The sequence below is a fragment of the Mustela nivalis genome, assembly GCF_964662115.1.
Source record: "Mustela nivalis genome assembly, chromosome: 9".
Taxonomy (NCBI): domain Eukaryota; kingdom Metazoa; phylum Chordata; class Mammalia; order Carnivora; family Mustelidae; genus Mustela; species Mustela nivalis.
In genome coordinates this window covers 27991787-28016523 of record NC_139028.1, presented here as the reverse complement: position 1 = coordinate 28016523, position 24737 = coordinate 27991787, and the positions used below count along the sequence as shown (strand labels likewise).

Below are 24737 nucleotides of genomic sequence, written 5' to 3'. Positions count from 1 at the left end.
TCGTGGATACTGGCATGGCCTCCTCTCTCCAGCCCCTTCCTGCCTGAGCCACACTATCAGCTCCCAAATTTCTCTTCTTATCTAACACCCTCCCCCAGCCACTCTAATCCCTGGATCCCTGAGCCTAGGGGCTCAGATGACACCTGGGCTTGCCCACGGCTTTTGTACAAATGTTAGCCAAGGTCAATGAGCTGCCTGTGGCTCCCATGCTCTGCCCGCCTGGATCTCTCCATCAACCCAGACTGCTACCTGCTACCTCAAGCGTGGGGACTGTTGAGACACTCTGTATCACCCCCCACCCCTGAGAAACAGGCTGCTTTCCAATGACCTGGCTGGGTTCTGTGGCCGCAGTCATGCCACTGGTTCCCAACACAGTCCCCAGCCCCTTCTGCGGCTGCCCGGCTCTACAGGTTAATCTTTATTTCTAAGCTACCTTCCAACATCACCTCAGAAGGCTGGAGATGAGGCCGGAAACCACTGTTGCAGGCTTAGGGTAGGGTGGGGTGAATAAGGCAGAGCCCACGGGAGCTGGACATCTTAGCCACCTGGGACACGAGTGGTCCTGTCTGAACCAGGTGAGGGATGGGAAGAAAGATTTCCAGATGGATGTGGGATTCGGTTCTTTATTTTTGGCCTTCCCTAAGCTTCAGGTTGTCCAGCTACAATGGGTTTTAAGGAATTCCTCTTCCTGCTGTCCAGATCTGTCCCATTGCGGATCAATACCCTTCAGAGGCTAGAAGCAGGAATGTGGAAACTCAGTCCCCAGTGCTCAGGTGATGATGAACAAGATATGAAAGATGGCCATTAGACTTTATTTCCAAAGAGCGGAGGACATTTGACCTCCATAAGAACTCACCTTCTCCCTCCCAGATCTTTCTCCACTCTTCTCCCCCTGTCGGCTCCCGCCTGACCGCCCCCTCCACCCCAATCTCTCTTAAGCCGTTCAAAATTTGGAGGAAATAAATCTCACTGCACTAATTCAGTGAGAGTTTGAGCCTCGTCAGTGCAGAACAAATAAAAGGAGTGAACTGGCATGACATTTTACTGCAGAAGAGAGGTCGTTTCCAGCCACTAATAAAAAGGATTTGACACAGACTAATAAAGAGAAATGAATTTCTCTAATGGCCTAATTTAGCACATTCAGCACTGTGCCTCTGCCTGGGTGCTGGGGGCGGGGGGTGCGGGTGGGAGCCGTGAGTGCGGACAGAGCCCGGAGCCGGGAGACGCAAGGCTCGAGGAGAAGGGAAGAAGAGACGATTTCGAATAATATTTGATTATTTCCTTTTTCTTTTCTGAGCCCCTACCCCCACCCCCAGCCACACGGCCTCTTCTCAAGAGCAACGGAACCAAAATCAAGCTCAAGATACGCAGTCTCTGTTAACGATCCAAAGAAATAAAGAACGGCTCTCCCCAGAATGCGGTCCTGTGCTAGCTTAAGGAGGTGATTAAACCGGATGTGTTGATTTCTACAGGGGTTTAAGCCATCGTTTGGTTTAATTACTTCTGACATTTCTGCCTTCGCGTTTTTTTAACATCACCCATTGGCTGGCCTGGAAGGCCCAGTCTGGGGCTCAGCTCTATGGGGCTGCCCCACTGCCCCACCCCGGGGAGCAGATCGGAGCTAGGCCAGGGTTTTGGCTGTAGCCTTTGGCAGCGGTGAACTCTGCCCTCTCTCTAGCCACCGAGAGCCTGAGCGATCCCCGGCTCCGGCCCCAGGTTTTCTTCAGGCCGAGCAGTGTTGCCCACACCACCTGTCTCCTGGTGAGGCTTCTGAGAGCCTCCCTGGGCAGGCAAGCCCCAGCATAGCCCATCTTATGCCTCTCCACCTCAGGACAGATATTAACATAAACTGGCCTGACAGGTTTCTTCACCACTTGCAAAGCGCCCCCCACCCTCCCACCCCTCACCCCCCCCACCCCCACCCCGGGGTGGAGACCACCACTTCCTTGGTAATTTATATACTGGTCCCTAACTGCAAGTTCCCCTGTAAGACTAAAGCTCGTTTCCTTTTGTTAAAAGGACTCTTGATGTTGGACCCTTTTCTGCTTCTCTTCCGTCCTCCTGGGGCAACCTGGGTTTTTCGGAGAAAACAAATTTTTTGGACATTTCTTCGTAGAGGACCAGTAATACAGAAGCAGGGGCAGGAACAAGTTAGAAAGAATGCAAAAATACAGAGCTTCAGGGAAGCTCAGAAGCAAAGAACACGAGAGACAGAGAAGAGATCGACAGAGAAGCAGAGCACCACAGGCTGGGGGCGGGGGGCGGGGGCAGGATGGTCACACGCAGGGGGGCACATTAGTGTTGAGTTCTCTTTCTGGGTGATAAACCTTGTGATTCACAGTCATGCCACTCTGTCACTTCTGAACCTCTCAGCCATCCCTTCCCTGGTGACCTTGGCCAGGACTGCAGACCTCAATTATGGGTCCAGCCAAGTGTGTGGCAGCCTCCCTGACTGTCCACCTCCTCTCCCTGTCACCGACCTTGGAGCCCCCAGCCTATGCTGCACCTGACCTCACAGCCCAGACTCATCTGGCTATGGGGAAGATGGGCAGAGGAGGCCCGGGGTCAGCCCTCACCCCCTCCCTAAGCCCTGGCTGCTTCTTCCAATGGGAACAGGGGCCAGAGCCTCCAAGGCCCTTCCTAGCTGGGATGAAGGATGGACTGTTCAGAAGGTGGAATGGTTGGTAGGAGAGCGAAATTTTGGGGTGGAGATGTTCAGTGATGAGCCGGTGGGACAGCGCCCTGCTCAGGATCAGACTGCAGCAGAGCACATGGATCCATGGGCTAGGGAGGTGGGGGAAGGTGGGAAAAGCAGGGACTGGGCTTGCTCTGCAGTCACCCCCCTCTAGTCTCCACTGACAAACACCGTGCAGATCTCAAGTTGCCCAAGGCCCACCTTGGAAACTCTATCCAGGGGTTGGCACTTTGATCCTTCATTTCCAGTGCCTTGGGTCAGAGGTCACTGGGATCAGAGAATCACAGACAATGCCCTAGAGCCACCTTCCAGGACAGCCCCGTCTTTTTCCTGGGCACTTATTCAGGGCCAAGAAGCTGCATGACAAGTATTCATGAACTGATAATGTCCACATCCTCAGATGAACATTCCAGGGGCTTCAGGCTGTGGCCCCAGACTTCTTTTCACTAGTTCTTTCTTTCTTTTTTTTTTTTTTTAAAGATTTTATTTATTTATTTGACAGACAGAGATCACAAGCAGGCAGAGAGGCAGGCAGAGAGAGAGAGAGAGAGAGGGAAGCAGGCTTCCTGCGGAGCAGAGAGCCCGATGCGGGGCTCGATCCCAGGACCCTGAGATCATGACCCGAGCTGAAGGCAGCAGCCCAAACCACTGAGCCACCCAGGCGCCCCTCACTAGTTATTTCTTAACAGAGTTGGCAGAGAATGGGGTGTTGGCCAGACGGCAGGTGGTCCCTGACCCCCTGTCTCTTCACTAATCCCCTTCACCAACTGAGGCAAATGGGACTGCTCACTTTTGCTCCTGCTGCTCCTGCCCTCGGAACTCTGTCCCTGCATCTCCCCCTGTCCCTCCTCGTCATCCTCGGTATCCATTTCCAGATGCCGCCCATTCCATCAAGGCTTCCTTGTGGGTCCCTTCAGCAAAAAAGCAATGGCCTCCCCAGAAGCATCCTTGGAAATGCTTTGGGGTTTCTATATTGACCTTGCTTACAGTTTAGGATGAGAAGCTCGGTAGCCCAAAATAAGCACAAGCTTTGGAGTGAGACAGCTGTGTGACTTGGGGGCAGGTTACTGACCTTTTCTGAGCCTCAGCTTCCTCTTTTATGAAACAGAGCTAACAGCACCTACGATGCAGGTTATCGTAAGGATTCAATGAAGAAACACATAGAGTGTCTGGCACTCAGAAAGCTATCAATTAATGCTTGTTCCATTTCCCTGGGAAGGTGTGTGGGCACCTTTCTTCTTCAGAGCAACATTGACACCATCGGCTCCAATAAATTTTTATTCCCATATCCACTGACTCATTTGGCAGGGAAAACAAGCCCACATGCCAATTCAAATAGAGGCACAGAAAGAGGAGGAGGAGAGGCAACGTACGATTTATCAGAACTCAGAACCTCTCTCTCTCTCTTTTTTTTTTTTAACCAAAAAAGCACTGCCAGTAAGAATTTATTTTTATTTCCCTTATGACACTCATTAAATTCTACTAACTATAGTTGTTTGTGCACAGATCTTTCTTCTTCATGATGTGCTGAGCTGCTCTGGTCCATGAGCTCGTCTTCTCTCTTTTTGAATTCTCAAGGGTCAAGCACAGTGCCGGGCACACAACAGAGGATCAATAAATATTTGGTGAATCAATGAGCGGGAGCAAATGAACCCTGGGAAGGAAGGTTCTAAGACACAGTCCTAAAGTTCTTTGGGGCTCAGACTCCACCCCTGGACTCAGATCAGACGTTGCCATCTGGCAGCTTCTAGCTACAATGGCTACAAAAGGACCTGTCTTCTTTGGGCTCTGCTGGGTGTATGCAGAGTGGGGGCCGGCAGGGTCCTGGAGGGAGGGGAGTGAGCGTGAAGGAAGAGCTCGCCCAGCCCTCCATTTCTCCTCCCCTCGAAGGCACCAGATGGAAGGAGCAGAGTGGGGTGGGGGAGAACGAGCCAGCAGCTCCTGGTTGGATTATTTTTACTTCAGGTGTGACGTTGAAACCATGCGGGTGTATTTTTAGTCCTGCCTAGTGGGTGGTGTGTTCGCCTGGGTTGCCTTGGAGAGGACTTCTTCGTGTTGCTAAATTGGAATCGCATCTGCTAGGGTTCCTGGGCTCCAACCAGTTCTCTACCCTCCAGGTGGGTGGACAGGTCCATTCTTGGAAAGGGTGGGGCCCAGAGCGCGCCACAGTCTGCTCTGTCTCCATCCCTTCATACACACACACACACACACACACACACACACACACACACCCTCCCAGCACCTTAAAAATAATGATAATAACAATAACAATAATAATAATAAATGTGAGAGCTCAACGAAGTGATTTCTGAGCAAGTCTTCAAGGCCAAGAATACAAACAACCTAAAACTTGAGACGGGTAGAATCTCAGGTCCAGCCCCTTCATTTTAAGGAGAGGTGACCTAGGCACAGAAAAAGGAGGTATCTGTCCTCGGGGTAGCTAGTAAGAGGCAGTCACAGCTGCAGTCCAAGGCACCAGGGATTCAGTCAGTCCCTACCACCCTCCCACCCTCCCCCCCGCCCCACGCAAGCAGCTTGGGGTGTTATGGGGCGGGTGCTCTGTCCCTGCTGCCTTGGTCACTGGTGGTGACGAAACACACCCCCCACACACTTTGTGGTACTTTGTGAGTTACCAGATGCTTTCCCCTGTGCATTCCCTGTGCATTATCAAATGCTTTTCCCAAACATTCAATATCCTTCTTATTCCCATTTTACCAATTTAGCAAACTGAAAGCGTGTCGTTAAGTAAAGATATCAAGCTCATAAGTGACTGAGTTGAGATTGAAATCTGGGTACCCAAACTCCAAATTTTGGGCTCTTCCTTCCCCCGTGTATCGCTGAAATCACTTCCTCCTTCTTCCCTTTTCTCTTCAGTCCTTGGCCTCGCAGACCTGAACTTCCATGTTTACCCTTTGAGCATCAAGATCACGGCAGCCCAAGAGAACCTCTGTCTTAGCAAATGAGGCTCCCAAAGAATCTTCCGTCATAATAATCGTACTTCTATGTGTTCAGGGAGGGCTTTTACATGTTTGCAGATCTTTCGTGTTCTCATTTGGTGGCCACCCTGTGAGGTAGGAGGACAGCTTATCTAAAGAGGTTAAATAATTTGCCCAGCGGTGGGGGTCAGAATTTAGATGGACGTCTTAGTTTTTTGTTCTTTCCACTTGACCATGAAATGGACTAGTACTTGAGAAAATCAGAGAGCGGCACCGTCGTTAAAAGAAGGTCAAGACTGGCTGAGCACAGCCCTGGTGAGAGCCCCTGGTCCCTAAACCCTCAAAGCCCTACCTGCTGGTTTTCTCCTATTCCACCCCACCCGGTCCACAGCAGCAGGAGGCCCAATTGCTGGTTGTCTTCCCTCTTACGAGGAGAACAGAACCAGTCTTGTCCTTCTCACAGAAACGACTCATGAATGCAGCCACTGTTCACCTATGTGTCAAGCACTTTCAGCTGTTAGCATTGGTTACCTCCTTTAATCCTCCTATAACCTTGTGGGGATTAAAGTCAGTGGGTTCCAGTCTCCTGATCTCTTTTCAGTGTGCCTTATTCTGGCAGGGTACCTGGACTTCCCAGCTGGGCTTGAGCCAGGCCGGTGAGCTGGAGAAGCCACAGGACCCACAGCCTCTGAACACACCTGTTCCCTGCACCAGGCAGCTGCAGCCTCTGTGTCTGCCAGCTTGGGTTGGGGGCCCTGCAGATGCCGGCAGGAGAGGCAGGAATAGGCTTTGCCTGGTGCCAGGGGAGACTTGAGCGTGGTTTTACTTCCAGATTATGGCTCGAGCAGGATCACTCCCCTGATTATAGTCAACAGCGGAAATGTTATCTCTGATGCCAGGGAATCCAACTGCTTCCAAGAGCAGGGAGTCTGCTGGAGCCCCCGGCCCAGAGAGCCCAGCCCAGAACACAGCCTGGAACATCTGCTCCCAGCATCCAGTCTAGAAGCCTTAGCATGAAGCATCTGGTGCCGCCTTTTCTGCTTGGAATGGCTGAATTTCTCCCACATTCTTCTTAGGCCACCTCACCCAGCACATTCCAGGAATGCCTGAGCCCAGTGCCAGGGAAGGCATAGGGTTAAGCCCCAGGGTCGACTCACTGGAGCCAGGACACCCTTTGGTCACAAGGTGGAAGTGTTCCCTCAAAGACACTTCATTAGTAAGTGCTTGTTCCCAGGGTCCTGGCCAGGCAGCTGCTGAGGGGGGCAGTCACAACAGGACCCAGCCCCTCTGTCCAGCCCCCAGACCTTGGGGACGCCTCCCACAGCATTGACCAGCCCAGCCCCGGGAAAGGCAGCTTGGTGATCATTTCCCTTGTGCTTCGTCTCCCTTGAGAAAAGCAGTGTAACTCTCCCACACTGTGCTCTGGGCCAGAAGGCTTGCAGTCAATCCCATAAATATTTTTTTGAGCCCATCCTATGTGCCAAGTTTATAACGACCTTATCTTTCTCCTACTCGCTGGACTGACTCTTCTTTATTCAAAACCCCTCTTGGAACTTAACACAGTGCTTTACACATTGCAGAGCTCACTACATGTTTAGCTGAACTATAGTATGGAGATCCCTTGAGTGGGGATCCTTTCCAGTCCTGCTTCTGGCTGTCTTGCCTCTCAGCATTCACCTTCTAGCCGGACCCATCCCTGCTCGCACTTCCCCAAATGTCTGATAGCAGCTAACACCTGCAGCATGCTCACCAAATAGTGAGGTTCTTTACCAAGCAGCTAACGTGCATCCTCTCATTTATTCCTATAACAGCCCTGATGAAGAAGAGACGGCATTATTTGTAGCCCTATTTTACAGACAAGGAAACCGGGACCCAGAAGGCTTAGTGCCCAAGGTAGAGCCAGAACGTACACTCAGGCAATCTAAACCCAAGGGCCATGTTTCTAGCCCTGAATTCCAACCCCTTGAATGCACCAGACCGCTTTGCATCCTGAACAGGCCAAGGGAATTCATGCTGGCCCCTCGCACCTAAAACACCGCTACCCCTACCCCCTCTCCCTGCGGCCCCCCTCTACATAGCAAACACTGATCTGTGTGTCAGGTACTCTCTTCTATTCTCTAATTTTAGTCTAGCTGTTACTGTTTTCTTTTTTACAGTGGAGAAAACAGAGGCTCAGAGAGATTAACTCACCCAAGGCGACAAAGCTAGTGATCACCAACGCTATTTCTAGAGCGCGTTGCCTTGCCCAGCGCGGCCATTCTACTGAATTTACGCCTCTAGTTCTAGGGCTGCTGGAAGCAAGCCCGGAGCCTTGGTGACCTCTGTGAGGATTGTCTCAAGAGAGCGACATGAATGCTTCCCTGCCCTGTTCGGATCTCTCCCTAGCCAAGTGCGGCTTCTAGACGGACCTGGTCAGGCTGAGATGGGCACAGTGAGATAGGGCTTCCGAGATGGGCACGGTTTTTACTGGACTAGAGCAGGACTCCAGCTCAAGCTGCCCACAGGGAGGACTCGTACCAGGAGAAGTGCGGAGTCTGTGGTTGAGAAGAAGAGAGATAAGAGCCACCCCAAGACCTGGACATGTCATGGGGAAAGGCCAAGACTCTGAAAAGCCAGGAAACTTGCAGGGAAGGAGAAGCTGGTTAGATCCAGGAAAGGTTTGGAATGTACTCAGGGAAGGTGGGGAGGTTGAGCTGAGAGTGGGGCTTGGCTCAAGCAGATGGGAAGAGACAGACAGTGCTGGGTAGAAACTAGGAAGGAGAAAATTCACTGCCTCGGAGTTAAGGTGGAAAAGCACAATCGTAAACACCTACTCCATGCTAGGCACTGTTGGAAGTATGAATTCATTCAGAGAGAACGTTTTACATTTAGAACCCAGAGGTAGACCAGACAGGCCAGTGAGGACTGAGAAATGTGAGATCATGGCTAAAGGCATGAATAAAACCATTCCAAAGAACTGGTTTTAAGATGTATTGATCTGTTTATTTCCCCTCCAGCAAAAAAAGGGGGTGCTTGTGTGACTCAGTAGATTAAGCGTCTGACTTTTAATTTCGGCTCAGATCATGGTCTCAGGGTTGTGAGATCGAGTCCTACGTTGGGGTCCGAGCTGGGCATGGAGCCTACTTGGGATCTCCCCGTCTCCCCCTGCCCCCTCTTAAAACAAACAAATAAATAAGTTGGGGTGCCTCCGTGGCTCAGGCTGGTCATGATCTCAGGGTCCTGGGACGGAGCCCCGCATGGGCATCGGCTCCCTGCTCAGCGGGGAGGTCTGCTTCTCCTTCTGCCCCTGCCCCTGCTTGTATTCACACACTCTCTCGAATAAATAAAATCTTATAGAAAATAAATAAATAAAAATAAATAAGCATAAAAGAAGATGTACTGATCCGTTTAAAATCAGAGACTGTGGACCCGCAGCTTGGCTGCTTGTGCAGCACGCAAGGGCCTCAGTGGGATCCCATCGGTGGCTTGAAATGGGCCATGGTGGGGGCGCCTGGGTGGCTCAGTGGGTTAAGCCGCTGCCTTCGGCTCAGGTCATGATCTCAGGGTCCGGGGATCGAGTCCCGCATCGGGCTCTCTGCTCAGCGGGGAGCCTGCTTCCTCCTCTCTCTCTCTCTCTCTGCCTGCCTCTCTGCCTACTTGTGATCTCTCTCTGTCAAATAAATAAATAAAATCTTTAAAAAAAAAAAAGAAATGGGCCATGGTGGGAGCATTTACACAGTGGAACTTAGCCAACGCTACAAAGCGGGGCTCACTATCCCCTCGCCCCGGTAGCCAGTTCGCCGGCTCGCCAGCCTGGAACGGTGGTGTATTTATGGGGTACGGCCTACTTAATGAATCCGTTCAGTGAGCACGGCTTTGGTGCATACTCTGTCCAAGCGGCCGACTCTAAGGTCGGCCAGGTGCCAGAGATGGGACAAAGGATAAAACAGACACAGAAGCTGCCCTCACGGAGTTAAGGACCTACTGGGGGAAACGGAAACACTCTTCATGCAATCATGAGCCATGCCACAGAGGAGAAATACGGGAGGCAGCAGCCACCCACCCTCTCCTCCTGTACCGCAGCTTGATTTTCCAGCATTTCCAGTGCAGACGCAAAGCACACGGCCCTTGCTAGTTTCTCACGGCTCAAGCCTGCAGCTCAGCATTCCCTATTGATAGCGGGTAACTTGTTCCGCGCTGGGCAGGCCCCTTCTTCCAGTTCTCAGAGAGCTTTTGAGTCTTGCAGGGGAGAACCAACGCCCTAGCAGAGCCTTCTCAGCAAAGCCGACCTCCTCCACCTCCTCCCCCTCCTCGCACCTGGCCAGGCCTAGCTCCCTGCCACTCTGCTGCTCCCCAGGACATCATGGTTTCCATGGGAACCCACTCACTTCAAAGGGGAACGAAAGAGACTGGAGGGGAGGAGGGAGAGCGAAAACTGCATTAACCTCACCCTCCTGGCCCCATCTCTGCCGCTTGGCAACCTAGCCGCCAGGTCCTGGCCAGCACCCAACGCTGTCCATCAGCATGCAGGGGGTGGGGTGGAGTGGGGTGGTCCGAGCTAAGTTAGAACTTCTTGGGGGAAAAGCCCCAGGGGTGAAGTGGGGGCGGCTAGGGAAGGAGAGAACTGAGCTAGGTCCAAACCTGCGGTCCCCACTGCATGGGGCATCCCCTCCTCAGACCCCCACTCAGCCTGGCTCCTGGGCCACAAACACAAACACAATTACCCGCGATGTGCATCCAGTCATGGGATCTGCTCGGATTAGACTGCAATGATTAATCTGAGTGGGAGCTCCTGGTTGCCTTGCTGATTAGCCCAGATGATGCTCTGGTATGATCCAATTAAAGACAGACTGCCTCCCCTCTCCCCCACCACACACACACACAAACACACACACACACACACACACACACACACACTTTCCACATCAGAAGGAACTAATACATTTCATTAACACGTCCTCATACACAAATAAAACCTCGGGGGCACTGGCAGGCTCCCTAGGCTCACGGGCACACCCCTCCCTTTTGTCACACAGTCCCCCTGCCCCCCTGCAGGTTCCTGGCCGGAGAGGAGCCCCCTCGACCCTTCCTTCGTCTGTAGTTCTGGGAGGGGCCGCAGTGGGGTCTCCCAAAAGTCGGTGCTGGGCACTAATGTGAAGTGAAAGAGTCTTGTTACATTTATTGACATAAAATGCCGACTCCCTGATGTGCTTTGGAGCTGCCAAGCTGCCCCAAGGCAGGCAAATCTAATTAAAATTACCCGACCCTTCAGGAGGCTGAGCTCCCTCCCCGGTCATCCTGCAAGGGCTGTAGAGAGAGCAGCTGGTACTAATGGGAGAGGTGTGGTTGTGGGAGAAGACCCCGGGACCATGGGGCAGGAAGGACTGCAGAGAGAAGCCTGTCAAAGGTGCTGGTTGTCCTGAGATGCTGGGCCGCCATGTTTGGCCCTGCAGTTGGAGGCAATCAACCTGGGGTTCCTCCTTCATGGTCAAACAGCTACAGAGGTGATTTGGGCAAATGCCAAGGGCTGTTGGGGGCTCAGCCCGGTGGGAGAGGGTATAGCTCAGGTGGGCAGCTGAGCAGGAAGAAGTGTTGGTTGGAGGAAGATCTGGCCGATTGTATTTCAAGTGACATCATGATGGGCAGCTCCCCTGGGAGAGGTGACCCACTTCTCCTGCAGGGTGGCCTGGGTGGGAAATGAGCCTGGGGTCTTGGGAAGGACTGGGGAACCTATCTGATTCGTGGCAGAAAAAGCGCAGGTTCTTGCAGGGGCTCTCGTGATTTTCCCAAGCTTACCGGTTAGCTTCTGTCAGGAAACTCAAGCTCAGAGAGATTAGTACACAAAGGAGGTGGGACAGAAGCCTGGGGTTCCAGAAACTCTTTGTTATACCACTAATTGGGGGCCTTTCCAGGCTATGGTCTGTGCTCACAACAGGTCCCTGTTCCCTAGGAGTCTTCAAAATGCCTAGGATGGTGCATACAAGTCACGTGCTTTGAGTGGGACCCAAGGGTCTGCACCTCTAAACAGTTCCCAGGTGATTCCTTCTGCCAGGCCCTGGGCCATCCTGTGGGTTACAATGATCTACATGGAGTATGGCGGCTGTCGCCCCAAGCCATGAGACCATCAGGCTGCTTTCAGAGGCCAGGGTACTCTCCTCTGCCTTCTCACTCTCCTCACACAAGCACAAGCCCACCTTACAGTTTCATTTCTAGGTGAGCGAGAGGCTCATCTCCCCACACCCAGCTGCTCTGGCCACTGGCCATTCATGGAATGCAGAGGCTCTGGTCCTTCTGGAAGGGCCTACTCCAGTCCATTTCTCCTTCTGGTGGACTCTCTTACTAGCCTTTATGATCAAACTCAAATATTGCCTCCTCTGTGAAACCTTCTCTGTTAAAGCTCTGAACACACAGTGTTCGTTTCTTGACTGTGTATCTGTCCATTCCCATACATTTGCTTTTACAGTTTTCCTCTCTTTCCCCAAAGCAGGACAGGAGCACTCCGTCTCTCTGACAGGTACTGTGACCAGATCTGGGGGTTCTCCGGGTCCAAAGCGGGGCTCTCTCCGCAGGCCTGCTAGGCCTGGCCTCTGTGCCCGGCAGAGTGCGGCCCAGGCACGGTGACTCATGCTTCCCCGTGGGCGGGGAAAGGCCCTTGTGTCAGGATCTCCGGGTCGGGGCTCACTGCTCCGGGCTCCATATTGGCATTAGGGGCCTTCGGCTCACCTGAGCAGCCAAAAAATAATGCCAACGGTCATGACAGTACCAGCAGTAATTACCGCCATTCCCAGAAAAGCACTGTCATTGTGGGGAGGAGTGAGGATGGAATCAATCCTCTTTGCCTTCATCTGGGGTGGACCATTCCACCTGCTACTGATCCTGGCACCTGCTGCGGTGTGTGTGAGGTCACAGGTAAGACGTGCTTGCTGAGGCATGGGAACGGATGTGCTCCCACTAGTGAGTGCGAGGAAGGGTCCAACCTCACTGCTCAGGGCTGTCTCAGGCATCTTTTCTAGGGGTGTGGGCTCCGCAGACATAATGACTAAAATCTCTGCTGGGGCTTTGTTCAGGCTGCTCTCGGACAACGGCCACTTCTCAACCGCATACACAGAACAGCCAGCCCTGGGGCCCCTCCCACCCTCTACGAACACTCAGGGCCGGGCCCTGCTCTCAGCGGGCTCCCCATCTGGAGGGAGGCCGCGGAAACCCACACAGCCACACACCACAGCTCTTGCTAGAAAACAAAGACAACCGTGAATCCGATGTTGATGTGCTCCACGGACTCGCTGCATTAGATTCATCTGGAATGCTTTTGAAAACATTCGTCTTCCTTTTCCTATAGCTTGACCTCCTGATTCTGCATTTCTGAGCATGGAGCCCAGAAACAGGCATCTGGATAAGCTCTCCCCAGTGATTTTCGGGCATACTAAAGTTTGGCTAATGCCAAGTCCTGGATGGTCATGGCAGATGTCCAGTGACCTGGTGGACTTCCTGGAGTGAAGACCACAATGGGGGACACGCAAGGAGAGCGTCCCGAGGTGGCCGTCAGCTGAACTGAGGGTTTCTGATGCCCACGAGGGCTCAATGCCTAGCTGGGATGAGGAAAGGGTCCTTTGGAAGATTGTTTCCTGGGTTCTTTTGCCCCTCACTAGACAATTCCAGGAAGATAGTGTCAACCCACAGTGGCCAGCTGAGCTATGTCCAGAGTGATTTGAGAGAGAAGGTGGTGAGGAAAGTGGCCGTTGGCCATGGTCTTTAGGAGCCCACCTGCTGGCCTGCATGCTCATCTCGCAGGGGTGAGCTGGACCGGAGGCTGCCTCGGCAGGGAGGGGCGGGGGCGGGGGCTTCCAGACACAGCTGAAGTGTCTCCTACCTGTACACAGCTCGCTTGTCAGCCTCCAGCTGGGCCTGGGGGTCAATAGGGGCACTGGGCACCGGTGTGCTGGCAGCAGCTGAGGGTGCGGAGATGTGGACAGCCTGGGCCTTAGAGGGAGCCTGAGCCGTTGCTGTCATCTGCAGAGAGAAGCAAGGGAAGGCGGCAGGTTAGTATGGCCAGGACAGCTGGTCCCCGGGGAACCGTGAGTGGGTAACAAGCATCCATTTGTTTACGTGCTCCAGTGAGGAGAAAGCATTCTTCAGATGAGAACATTCTAGAGAATGATTGAGGACCATAGAAAACCAGGTGGGGCACCAACACTCTTCAAAAGAGATGATTCTTAATGCAAATGAAGGTGGTGACCTCTGCCAAGATGCAGAAAAAACCTACAACGGTGAGCCCATTAAATCGGGCTTATGGGTCATTCGGGCTGTTCTGGGCAGTAATAAGTTGATTTGATGACTTTGAAGAGCAGGAAAAAAAAAAGCTGAATCGTTCTCATTTGCGTAGAGCTTTATTCCATTTCGCTCAAGCCAGAAGTAACTGTTTTAATGTTTTTGATTGATAATTGAATGGCTTTCCAAATTTGGTTTCCCTGGAGCTTGGAGGTAAACGGATTTTAGTGGACACTGGAGAGAATTCTGTTCTTAGCTGTAACAAGTATTTTGGGTAGTGATTGTTGTCCTATGTGATGTTTTTGAAGGTATCCCCAGGCCCCAGAGTTTGTGCCAGAGTGACACCTTTTAAGGCTATATATTGGACTTTCTTTTTTTTTTTTTTTTTAAAGATTTTATGTATTTATTTGACAGAGAGATTACAAGTAGGCAGAGAGGCAGGCAGAGAGAGAGAGGAGGAAGCAGGCTCCCTGCTGAGCAGAGAGCCCGATGCGGGACTCGATCCCAGGACCCTGAGATCATGACCTGAGCTGAAGGCAGTGGCTTAACCCACTGAGCCACCCAGGCGCCCTATATTGGACTTTCTGTATAAAGTTTTATTTAAAGAAGGAATTCGATGGCTTAAATTTTTGGATGACCATCATTACAGAATTTAATGCTTTTATAAGATATTTAGCCAAATGGATCCCTAAAATGTCACAAATGGTGACATGCCTCAACTCTTCACTTCTGCCAGCCTGTCCACTGCACCAGCGCAGTTGGGCTTGATAGACTCATTTGTCCTGTTTCCACCTTCATCCATGGCACTCTACAGACATAGCATAGGTGCTTCGCCTTTGTTGAGAAAAATGAATGAGTGAATGAATGAATGAATGAATGAATACATCTTGAAAGAGTCAAGATGTTTTGGTGTTGGAATGTTCATCACACGATCTAGGTCCCTGCTCGTGGAAGGAAAATCATGGTCCTTCCTTCCAAACAAGAACATTATTGCTAGTGCTGATACCCGCAAGATATTTGCTTTTACTGTCTCATTTACCTCATTTAGATTTTTGCTCAGGTGCTATGTCTTCAGCATGAAACAGAGCCCCTCTGCCCATTGCTGTCCACTTCCTTTGCTTTCTTTCATAGGCTTTTCTCTGAGCAGATACTACCTATCTGCTTGCTTAGTTATTTTCTCTCCCACTCTCAGCTAAACTTTAAGCTCAGGAGGGCTTGATTAGGAGTTGTAATCCTAGGACCCAGAATAGCCATGCACTAGGAGATGCTCGTAAATATTTGTGGCTCAATAAATTAATGGCAGGTGGCGAATGAACTCTTTCATTTTTTAAAAGATAACTATCTGCTTTACTTTACTGGATCCCCATCATTTTTTGTTAGGAAGAAATACCCTTGTCTCTGTGGACTGGACTGGGGGAACTCTCCCAAACTCAGAGCATGGGAGGCTAGACAGAGCATCATGGTACCTTCAAGCCAGAAGACAATAGCTTGAACACCACTGTCTCCCATTATTCGCCTTTGACCTTGGGCAAATCCCTTAACTTTCTTAAACTCCTACTTTTTCATCAGGAAGCAAACTGGTGTCATTTTAGGACCCAGGGATATTAAAGAGGTACAATAAGGACCAAAGTGGAAACAAATGTTTCAATTTTCAAAATAGAGAAAGAGGGTGGAATCAGAAAAACTAAATACCGCTCATCTTCGCACTGATCTGGGCCAGGCTCTTTCATCCACTGATGCAAGCAGTCATTTCTTCAAACATTCCCTGAGTCCCTGGGCACCGTGCTGGGTAGGCACTGGGCTGACAAGGGTGAGTACCTGCTCTCTTGGAGCTGTTTCTGGATTTAACACAGTGGCTATGCTGGCAGGTGAGGAAAACGTGTAGACACAGATGCTGTAAGTGATCTCAGCAAGATACGTCCCACGACACCCTTGTGGAAGACATGGAGAGCCGTGACTGGTGGACAGCTGCGTGGATTAGGAAGCTACACCCTGAGGGTGGCATTTAAAGACAGAGGTCAGCTTGGGGAAGGCTTCTAGGACATGCTTCCTCCTCGGCCCTCTTCGTCAGTATTGTCAGTGACTGAGAGGGGGGCTGAAGAAACGCTCAGCAAATTTATGGGTGACATGAGATCCAAAGATCTTTACAGATTTTGGCCACAGGCTAAGTCTAATAAGATTAATTTTCATCTAATAAGTCAGAATTTAATGCTTCTAACACTTGAGCCAAAAAAAGAAAATCAATAAAATAAGTGCAGAACAGGAGAGACATGGTTTAACAGCAGTGTTGGAGTTGACCGAAGGCTCAATATGTCCAAAGTGTAATGTGTCTATCAAAAAACAAAACAAAACAAACCACACAGAGACAAGCAACCTCACCTACTGCTATCTGAGGATGGGTTAACAGAAGGCTTTAGTCCCACTCCTCTCTGCTTAGACAAGAGGAGAGAACGTTCAGAGAACTGATCAGGCTGGAGAAGGGATTGTGCATTATGTTGTATAAGGAGTATTTGAATCTGGAATATGTAAGAAAGATTTAAGGGACAGGGTAATGAGACATGGGAGCCCCCTTTGAATATCTGAGCAAGGGATTAGACTCTATTGGTTTTGCTCTGCAGGCCCCAAAGTGTCAAATTACAAGCGATGCATTCGATCTGTAGGAACATGGAGACAGATCGGGGCTCAACCGAAGTAGGCTTCCCAGCCTTTGAGCCTTTTGAGGCTGGAATGGGCTCCGTCCCAAGGCGGTGGGGCGGTAAGTTTCCACTAGTGCAGGTGCCAAGCAGGGACTGATCAGCTGGGCCCCTGTGGAGGGGATGGAAACTCTAGCTGGGCAGCATCTGAAGTCCGCACAGGGACGGGGTCGGACAGCATCGGGGTACTCTAACAATCACCATCCACGGCACGGTGTTGACCAGATGCTTCGACTAGAGAGGACGCACAGTATCCAGGAGTACTTTGGAAGCCCCTAAGTGCTCTCAAGATGGAGGGGTCGTTGTTATCATTAAACACATGATTTCCAGAATATGCTTCTTTTCTAAACAAGGCACAGCTATGCCTGCAGTTTGTTTAGGGGTGAGGGGCAGGGGAGGCTGGTATGCTCCGCCTTGCCCACTACGGGTGAATTTCCTCGTATTCCCATGAAGACGGGCATCTGGGAGAGAGGGATGAGGGGGGATGCTCATTTCCTCTGTTTCCCCTCTCTAGGCAGGGCTGCAGGTTACAGAGGAAAGCACAGAATAAGAATAAATCAAAGCGGTCACTTGACAGCATCCTGAGAGGCCCCGCTGAGAGGCTGCTCCGGGTACTCAGGGAGGGGGCAGGGGCAGCAGGGAGCAGACCTGGTCTGAGCGAGGACAATGATTCAAATTCACTTAGCTCCTGGGGGCCAATTCAGCAAACTCTGCATTTCCTCCAGGTTTGGAGAATGAGTATTTACCACCAAATACATACCCTTTTCTAGCCAGGGACTTCATCTCTCAAGAACTGAAGCTCCAAGGGAGAGAACCTCCCACCTCCCCAGCAGCTGCCTCAAGGGCTAGGGGAGGAAGGCCACTTGTGGAGGTGCTGGGAGGAGGTTTCTGGACAGCCCAGGGAACTGGTTGTCAGCCATTTACTAGCATGCCTAAATGTAACACATTCGCTCCCAGTAACTGCCCTTTTCTGAGCGGTCTGACAGGTATAGACTCCACGAGGCCACATGCTGTGTTCACAGCTGGTCTTAGAACCGGCCACCCCAGACTCTGAACCTTCCCCGGAGGAGACCTCAGAGCACTCTGGAAATTCTGCCTTGGCAGCAAACTGGGACAGGGTGTGGGGACGGCACTGCATCAACACAAGGACTGTCCCTTTCCAACAAGGAGAACTGAGGCACAGAGGAGGAGAGGCAAAGTTGAACAATGTCTTGGGTGTTTTCTGGACGACCAGAAAAGTCTCAGAGAGCAGAAGGAGCGGGGAATCTGAGGGCGTGGGTTTGATACTCCCTCTGTCGATTATTAGCTACGTGTCTGGGGGCAAGTTTCCCGACCTCTTTGACCCTTGGTTTTCTGATCTGTAAAAAGCAGGGGTGAATACCTACTGCAAGCCTGTGAGGAGCAATCAAGAGAATGGGGTGGGGCACCTGTGTGGCTCAGTCAGTTAAGTGTCTGCCTTTGGCTCAGGTCATGATCTCAGGGGTCCTGGGATGGAGCCCCGCATTGGGCTCCCTGCTCAGTGGGAAACCTGCTACTCTCTCTCCCTTTCCCCTCCCCACCACTCCTGCTAGCTCTCTCTCGAGTAAATAAATAAAATCCTAAAAAGAGAAAAGGGAAAAGAAGGTAATGACTAATGGATGGATAAGGCCAGCAACATTCCCTAGAAGAAGGGAGTGCTGTGAGAGCCTCCCCAGGGTTCTAGGGTTCCACCTTCTCTTACCTTAGGGTCCTTTCTTGGGGTCAAGACCCTGGGGCCACCATTCCATACCCTTTCCTTCCATGAAAGCTAGAACCACTGGACTTCTCTCCATCATTCAGCTGGAACCAGCCCTGCCTTAAGCTTGGAGGGCAAGGGCCCTGCCCAGATACTTGGTTTAAAACACGTTGAGATGAAAGTTCATAATCCTCACCCCATCCTAAATCAGAGTGGGACGAGTTGACATTAGTGAGCTGTGTGTAGAGGAAGGCAAAATCCGCAGGCAAATCCGGCAGCCTCTCTGACAGTCTAATCCGACCAGGAAAATGGGTAGGAGATGCTTCACGGTGCGATTTGAGAAGCTCGGCTCACTTTACCTATCCCCGTTGTCCGCACTGACGCTGGCATGCCCACCCATGCTTTCATTTCTGCTAAGTACCACCCCTCCCCAGCTGGAGGAGGAGAGTGGCCCCTGATGTTCTAATGAGCTAATAAAATACTTCTATAGGTTTCACATTCAACAGTCATCCCGTGCAATAAGCTAGTGTCCTTCCCAATTTGCACGAGAAAACTGAAGCCCACAGAGACAGTTAGAGACCACAGACGGGGTGTGTGTGTGTGTGTGTGTGTGTGTAAAGGTTGGGGCGAGAACCAAGGGCTTTTTTTTCCTTTGAAGAGGAGAATGGGAAGACCTCCCCTGCCCGGACCCCGTCCTCTGCTCCGTCTTCCATCTTGTCTTCCGGTCAAGTGATAAAGGGGACAGAAAGGAAGGAGCCAGAATCAGGTGGAAGAGTTACTTCTTAGCCATGCTGGGCGTGGGGAGTCTCCACGCAGTTTCTCGCCTCCACTGCGGCCCAGCGAATCCCCATCCCCCAAGAGGCAATCCGCAGACAAATCATTCTCTAAACACTGGTCACAGGCGATGTGAGTAAGGGTCCTTCTGTGTGGAGCCCAGGCGGGAAGTATGGGTGGTTCTTGAACTGAAGGCGGCCTGTGCTGCTGGCTTCACTCCCTCCGGGGGGCCTGAGCCCCAGGACCCCATCACACGGGGCTCCAAGCCTTCCATCACCAGCTGCTGTCAGCCTCTCCTCAGGGCTCCCCTCTTTTGCTCCTGGGAGGTGGGGGCCGGTGGCTCAGGATGAGGGATGACTCCGGAGTCCTTCTAGCACCCCACAGAAGTGGTTCATGGGAGACACTGGCATCAGGTAGAATGGAATCCCACCTTTGTCACTCATTACTGGCCAACCCTGGATCCAGAACTTCACCTTCCTGATCTGTGACATGGTGATGATGCTTCCTGCCTCCCACTACCACGGTGAGGACCGCTGCTTCTTCCAGGGGATGCTGGCTGAGCCTTGGCAGCGGTCAGGTCTACCTGCTCTGTGCTCCCATGGCCCCGGCATGCTGTGCAGCCACATGGACAGATTTACCTCTCTCCGGGACTAGCTTGCAGGCCCCTGGAGGGCAGGGCTGGGTCTTTTCTGTTTACTCTTGCAGCTTGGGGGTTGACAGAGTATCCAAAACACCTCTTGAAGGCAGGGATGACTGGTGGGGAGGAGGTCGGCTTCCCCTCCAAAGATAGCTTTTTGGCTGCATATTTACCTTCTCGACACTGAAGGCCTCAGGCCAGCCGGGAAGTCAGAGTTGCTGACTGCACACTTTGGGAGTGGGCATCCAGCCCAGGGCTGGGGTGAATGGGACAGAGCATGACACGCTGGCCTGAGCATTTCTTCTCGACATGCCTCTCTGCCTGTGTGACTTGGGCAAGTTCCTCAAACTTTCTGATCCAGGGCCCTCACCTATAAAATGGGAACCCCAGTACCCACAGTGCAGGGTTGTTGGAATTAGATGAGATAATGCGTGCAAAGCAGCCAGCACTTATGAGACAGTGCATAGTAGTTACCATTAATAGACTCCCCAGTCTGGGGCTCACACTCGGAGTTGGTCTCTTTGGCTTCTGTTCCACGGGCTGCCTAGGTGGTCCTGCCCTTGTGAAGGGGACCCGCTCTCTCTCTCTTTTTTTTTTTTTTTTTTTTTTTTTAGATTTTTCTTTATTTGACAGATCAGAAGTAGTCAGAGAGGCAGGCAGAGAGAGAGAGAGAGGAGGAAGCAGGCTCCCCGCTGAGCAGAGAGCCTGATGCGGGGCTCGATCCCAGGACCCTGAGACTATGACCTGAGCCGAAGGCAGAGGCTTTAACCCACTGAGCCACCCAGGCGCCCCAGGGGACCCGCTCTCTTGTAAGCACCCCGGGGAATGGGGCAGGCTTGGGCTCAGGCACAGGGAGGGAGGCAGTTCCCACAACTGCCCACAGTTCACAGAGGAAGTATGTGACTCAGTTCGTCTGAGCCTCAGTTTCTCCGTCACAGACAAATGGGGCTCATCATCTCTTTTCTGAAGGCTGCAGTGAAGCCGCTCGCGAGGGTGAGTAGCACAAAGCGAGTGCTCAGTAAACCTCGTTTCTAAGCATTTTGCTTATCTTAATCCTTTCTGCTAGTCTTCCCTCCAAATCCAAACTCCACTCCCTATCCCTACCTTGCCCCAGACACCCCAGCTCCCACACTGCCCATGTCGCACCCCCGGATGCTTGGCCTCGCTCTTGGTGGTGACTCTAATACCCAAGAACCTCTGAGTCCTTTCTTCCCACCCTGGACAACCTAGGCCTGCAGCTTCTCAGTGTGACTCAGCAAGGCCACCCCTCCAAAGAGGATACCCCGTCTTCTGAGCCCTCCACCTGACCCGGGCAAGGAGGGAGCCTCCCATTCCTGGTGCCCGCCCCACCAGGCCACAGAATCATTGTGTTCTGGAGAACACGGGGCTGCAGAGGCCTGGCCCACGAGGGGCTGCTGAGGCTCCGGGAGGGCTGAGCTGCGCTTGTCTGGGAGCTGGTACTCTGTGCGGTGCCCGGGCAAGCTAGCAGGGAGGGATCTGGTTCCCTCAAGCCAGGACAGAGTCCAAGGACCTGGAAGGAGGTCAGGGCGTGAAGCTATTTGGTAAATATCAGGTTTGGCCTCAACAGGTGGGAGGCAGCAGGGGGCAAGACCAAAAGTGATGTTTTTGTGGGGAGGGCACAGCTCCCAGGGTGCTCCAGGCCTGGTCCTGCTCCCTGACCCTGGTTTTGTCTCTGGTACAGCACCCTCCCCTTCTGTTGTACCCTGATCAGACTCTGCCGTGTAGGGTTGCCTGAACATGCCTGATGATTTACCTCCTTCTGCCTCTGCTCCCGCAGCTGCCTCAGCAGGAAATGTCCACGTTTCCCCGGCCCTGCCTCCCTCTCGACCATGTGTCAACCTACCCCGTTTTCAAGTCTCAGCTGAGCAGTAAGTCTCCCGAGAAGCCTTTCCCAATACTCCATACCCCCTCAGACCTAGGTAGCCTGTGTATGCCTCTAACCTAAACGCCTGTAACACTTTGGGCCCCTTCATTGTCTGTCTTCCCGAGTGGACTGATGTCCCAGCCCCCATCCCATCACCATGCCTGGCTCACAGTAGGCTCCCATGCGTTTGTTAAATACCTGAATCACTGACTGAGCCAGTGGATGAGAGAGAGAGAGAGAAAGAGGTGTCGAAAGGTTCAGGGATCCAAAATTGGGGAGGGGTAGACAGGGGCTCCTCTAAATGTCCCCCAAACCCCCAGTCAGCATGGCTCGAAGCGGCTCCTGGAACAGCAGACCTAGGTCCCCTACATTCTGATCCCAAGGCCCGCTGGATAGAATGAACCATAGGAAAATGACTTCGTGGTGTAAAATGAGGGGTCTTAGTTAATTAATTAGTTTTAAAAGGGTTTGCAGGCAGTGGTTTTCAAAATGAGGCTTGTAAAATGTTCACTGGCCCTGTCTGCACTTGTGGGGTGTTAGTGACATGTGGCTGTTGGGGGCAAGGCTGTGAACTTAAATCTGAGCCTTGCTTCCCTGCTTTGGGCGTTACCAGGCAACTGTCTGCTCTCCTGGCTTCCCATCCATCTCCGGAGGACCCCTCACTTGTGTAACAGTCCCAAACCGCTGATTTCCAGTAGGTCCAATAGTGGGTGTATCAGAATCTCAGTGTGTGTGTGCCTCTTTGGGGCTCGTGTGTGTGTGCCCACGCATGTGTGTGCGCATGCGTGTGCAAGGGGTATGTTCACAGCTAGAGACATATTTGATCATGCCTATCATACTCCTAATAAAAAGCAGAGTAATGAAAGTTCAGCACAATCTTGGCTACTGAAGACGCACAGAAGAGAGCGAGTGAAAACTCAGCGTCAGGGTCATGGAGGTAAAGAGGTCAGGAAGACTGCTCTGCTTTTCCTGCCCACACTTTCAACAACCCTGTGGGGCGGGGAGGGCACACATTATTCCCATTTTACGGATGCAGAAACAAAGACCCCAGATGGACTACAAGCTCATCAGGACAGGGACTGTGCATACAATATGTATGCCTTGTACTTAGGACAGTGTCAGCAAGCTCACAGAAAGCACTCAGTATTGAATGGATGCATGGACAGAAGAAATAGTACTGAAATGACTGGCCCAAACGTATGCCATGCATCAGCAGTGGAGCTGGGACAAGCTCTGAATTTCTGCCATGTGGGGTCATCCCACTCCTCTGGACCGCAAACTCCAAGGACAAAAAGCACCCTTGGGCCCTCCCTTGCCCATCTCCCTCCTTCTAGACCCTATAGACACCTAGGCTTCTAGAAGATCACACCGGAAGGGAGGCAAAGCAAGTTCAAGTGCTCCCTGGGCCCGCTACGGACTTTGATCACCTGTTCCCTGATTTATTTTAAGCTTTGTGTACTTGGGCCATTAACTATTTTTGTTGCTGTTTGGGGCAATCACCCTGCTTGGAGGCAAGAGGATAGACAATGAGATCTCTGTGTTTTGGGTAAATTTCACAACTCAGGTGTAAGTTCATTGAATAAAAAAAACCTAGGCAAGACTGGTAGAGTATCTCTTCACAAGCTTAAAAGTCATATTGCTAGCCCACCACCTCCTCAGTGAGGGCACCAACTGAGTCAGACCTGAAGGTTGTTTTGCCTCTGACACAACGAGGAATGTAGGTCTTGAGTGAGTTGGAGTTCAGGGATACGTCCAGCTGAAACACATGGGTGGCCCAAGCAGGCCAGGGACAGAGGTCATTGCACAAAGAGAAGAAAGGCCCAGCAAAAAAATAAAAAAAGAAAGAGAAGAGTCCATTTTGAGGAGTCAAAGCCAGGGAAGGCAGGTCGCCCATATGGTCCCTGGGGTGTTGCCCCCAGGGGCAGAGGGACCCGTCAATCACAGCCACAGAAAAGGCTTAGGGGGACTTTCAAAGCTGCTGAATTAACTCTATTGCTGCAAAGCAAAAGGCAGGGGGCTCCAGACCTTAAAGAGATGAGAGGAATGTAAAGTGTGAAAACATCTGAGCTCGCTCTGCCCGGCACAGCTGCATGGCCTGGCTGGGGGCCATTCACAGCTAGGGGCCCCAGCCACCCCCTCTGCCTCCAGCTAATGAAACCAGCATGGGGATCCTAATGACTGATCAAAGCCCATCCAACTTCCCCAGGACGTCTGCTCCCCTGGCCCTGCCCAGAGTGGGAATGGTGCTGTGAGAGGGAGGGGAAGAAGGTACTTGGTGGTTGGGCATGGGGGGTGGGGCAAGAGAGGCGGGTCTGGCCAGGTCTGACCTTCCCCTCTCCTGGCTGGCCTAAGCCTTCGCCTTCTTGCCAGAGAGGTGAGACAGCATCATTCCCACTCCAGATCTCCAGGCACAGTTTTCTGGGTCCTGAGCACCAGTCTTCTCACTCTGAGGGCTGGCGGGAGGATGCAGGGGGACAGAGGAACACAGCTTTTGTCAAAGGGCCCCAAGCCAATGCATGATTTCCTTCTGACGTGAGCTTCTGGTGCTGGTCTGACTTTCCCTGCCTGGCCCCTCTCTGCTCACTAACGAGGCTGCATCCTGGGTGAACGACCAAAACCTTTTTAATGTCACCCATCATCAAGTCATGCTACTTTACGTACCAGTTTGTTCCTAAAGGGGTAACTGGGTGCCCACACCCACAGGCGGCTGCGCCTAGTGGGACAGACTGGGACCTGCCAGGATGTCTGCTTTCTGGTTAAATGCTCAAGCAGCCCAACATGCCGGGGACACACAGACAGAGGAATACTAAACACTGAATACATACACAAATAGACCAGATAAAATATTTGTCTTGCTTAGAAGCCAAGGACAAAGATATTTGTGGAACGGTAGGTATGTGTCTGTGTTTGAGGAAGCGGGGGCAGGGGGAGGGTGCTGATAGCAGGAGTTGGTGCATGTGGGGAGGGCAAGGGAGGGGAAGCTGTTGCTTTCACTACTAGATCCGAATGCTTTCCTGAAATTGCTGGTGGAACTGCAGAAGGGAGAACTTTGCTCGGTAGTGACATTGCATCTGGAATGTTCCAGGAAGGGGAAGAACCTGAATGACATTCAGAGATGAAGACGGAGTCCATGAAGGGAGGTTATACACCCAGGCA

General features: G+C 52.0%; 1 protein-coding gene across 3 annotated transcripts in view; it reads right to left on the bottom strand.

Moving 5' to 3' along the window:
- Positions 1–24737, bottom strand: part of PKNOX2 (PBX/knotted 1 homeobox 2) — a 256654-nt gene that overhangs the window by 48058 nt on the left and 183859 nt on the right. For all 3 annotated transcript variants that reach the window (XM_082682727.1, XM_082682729.1, XM_082682728.1), the window contains one exon: positions 13481–13620. In XM_082682727.1, the coding sequence (XP_082538853.1) occupies positions 13481–13620 (140 nt within the window). The remainder of the gene's footprint in view (positions 1–13480; positions 13621–24737) is intronic.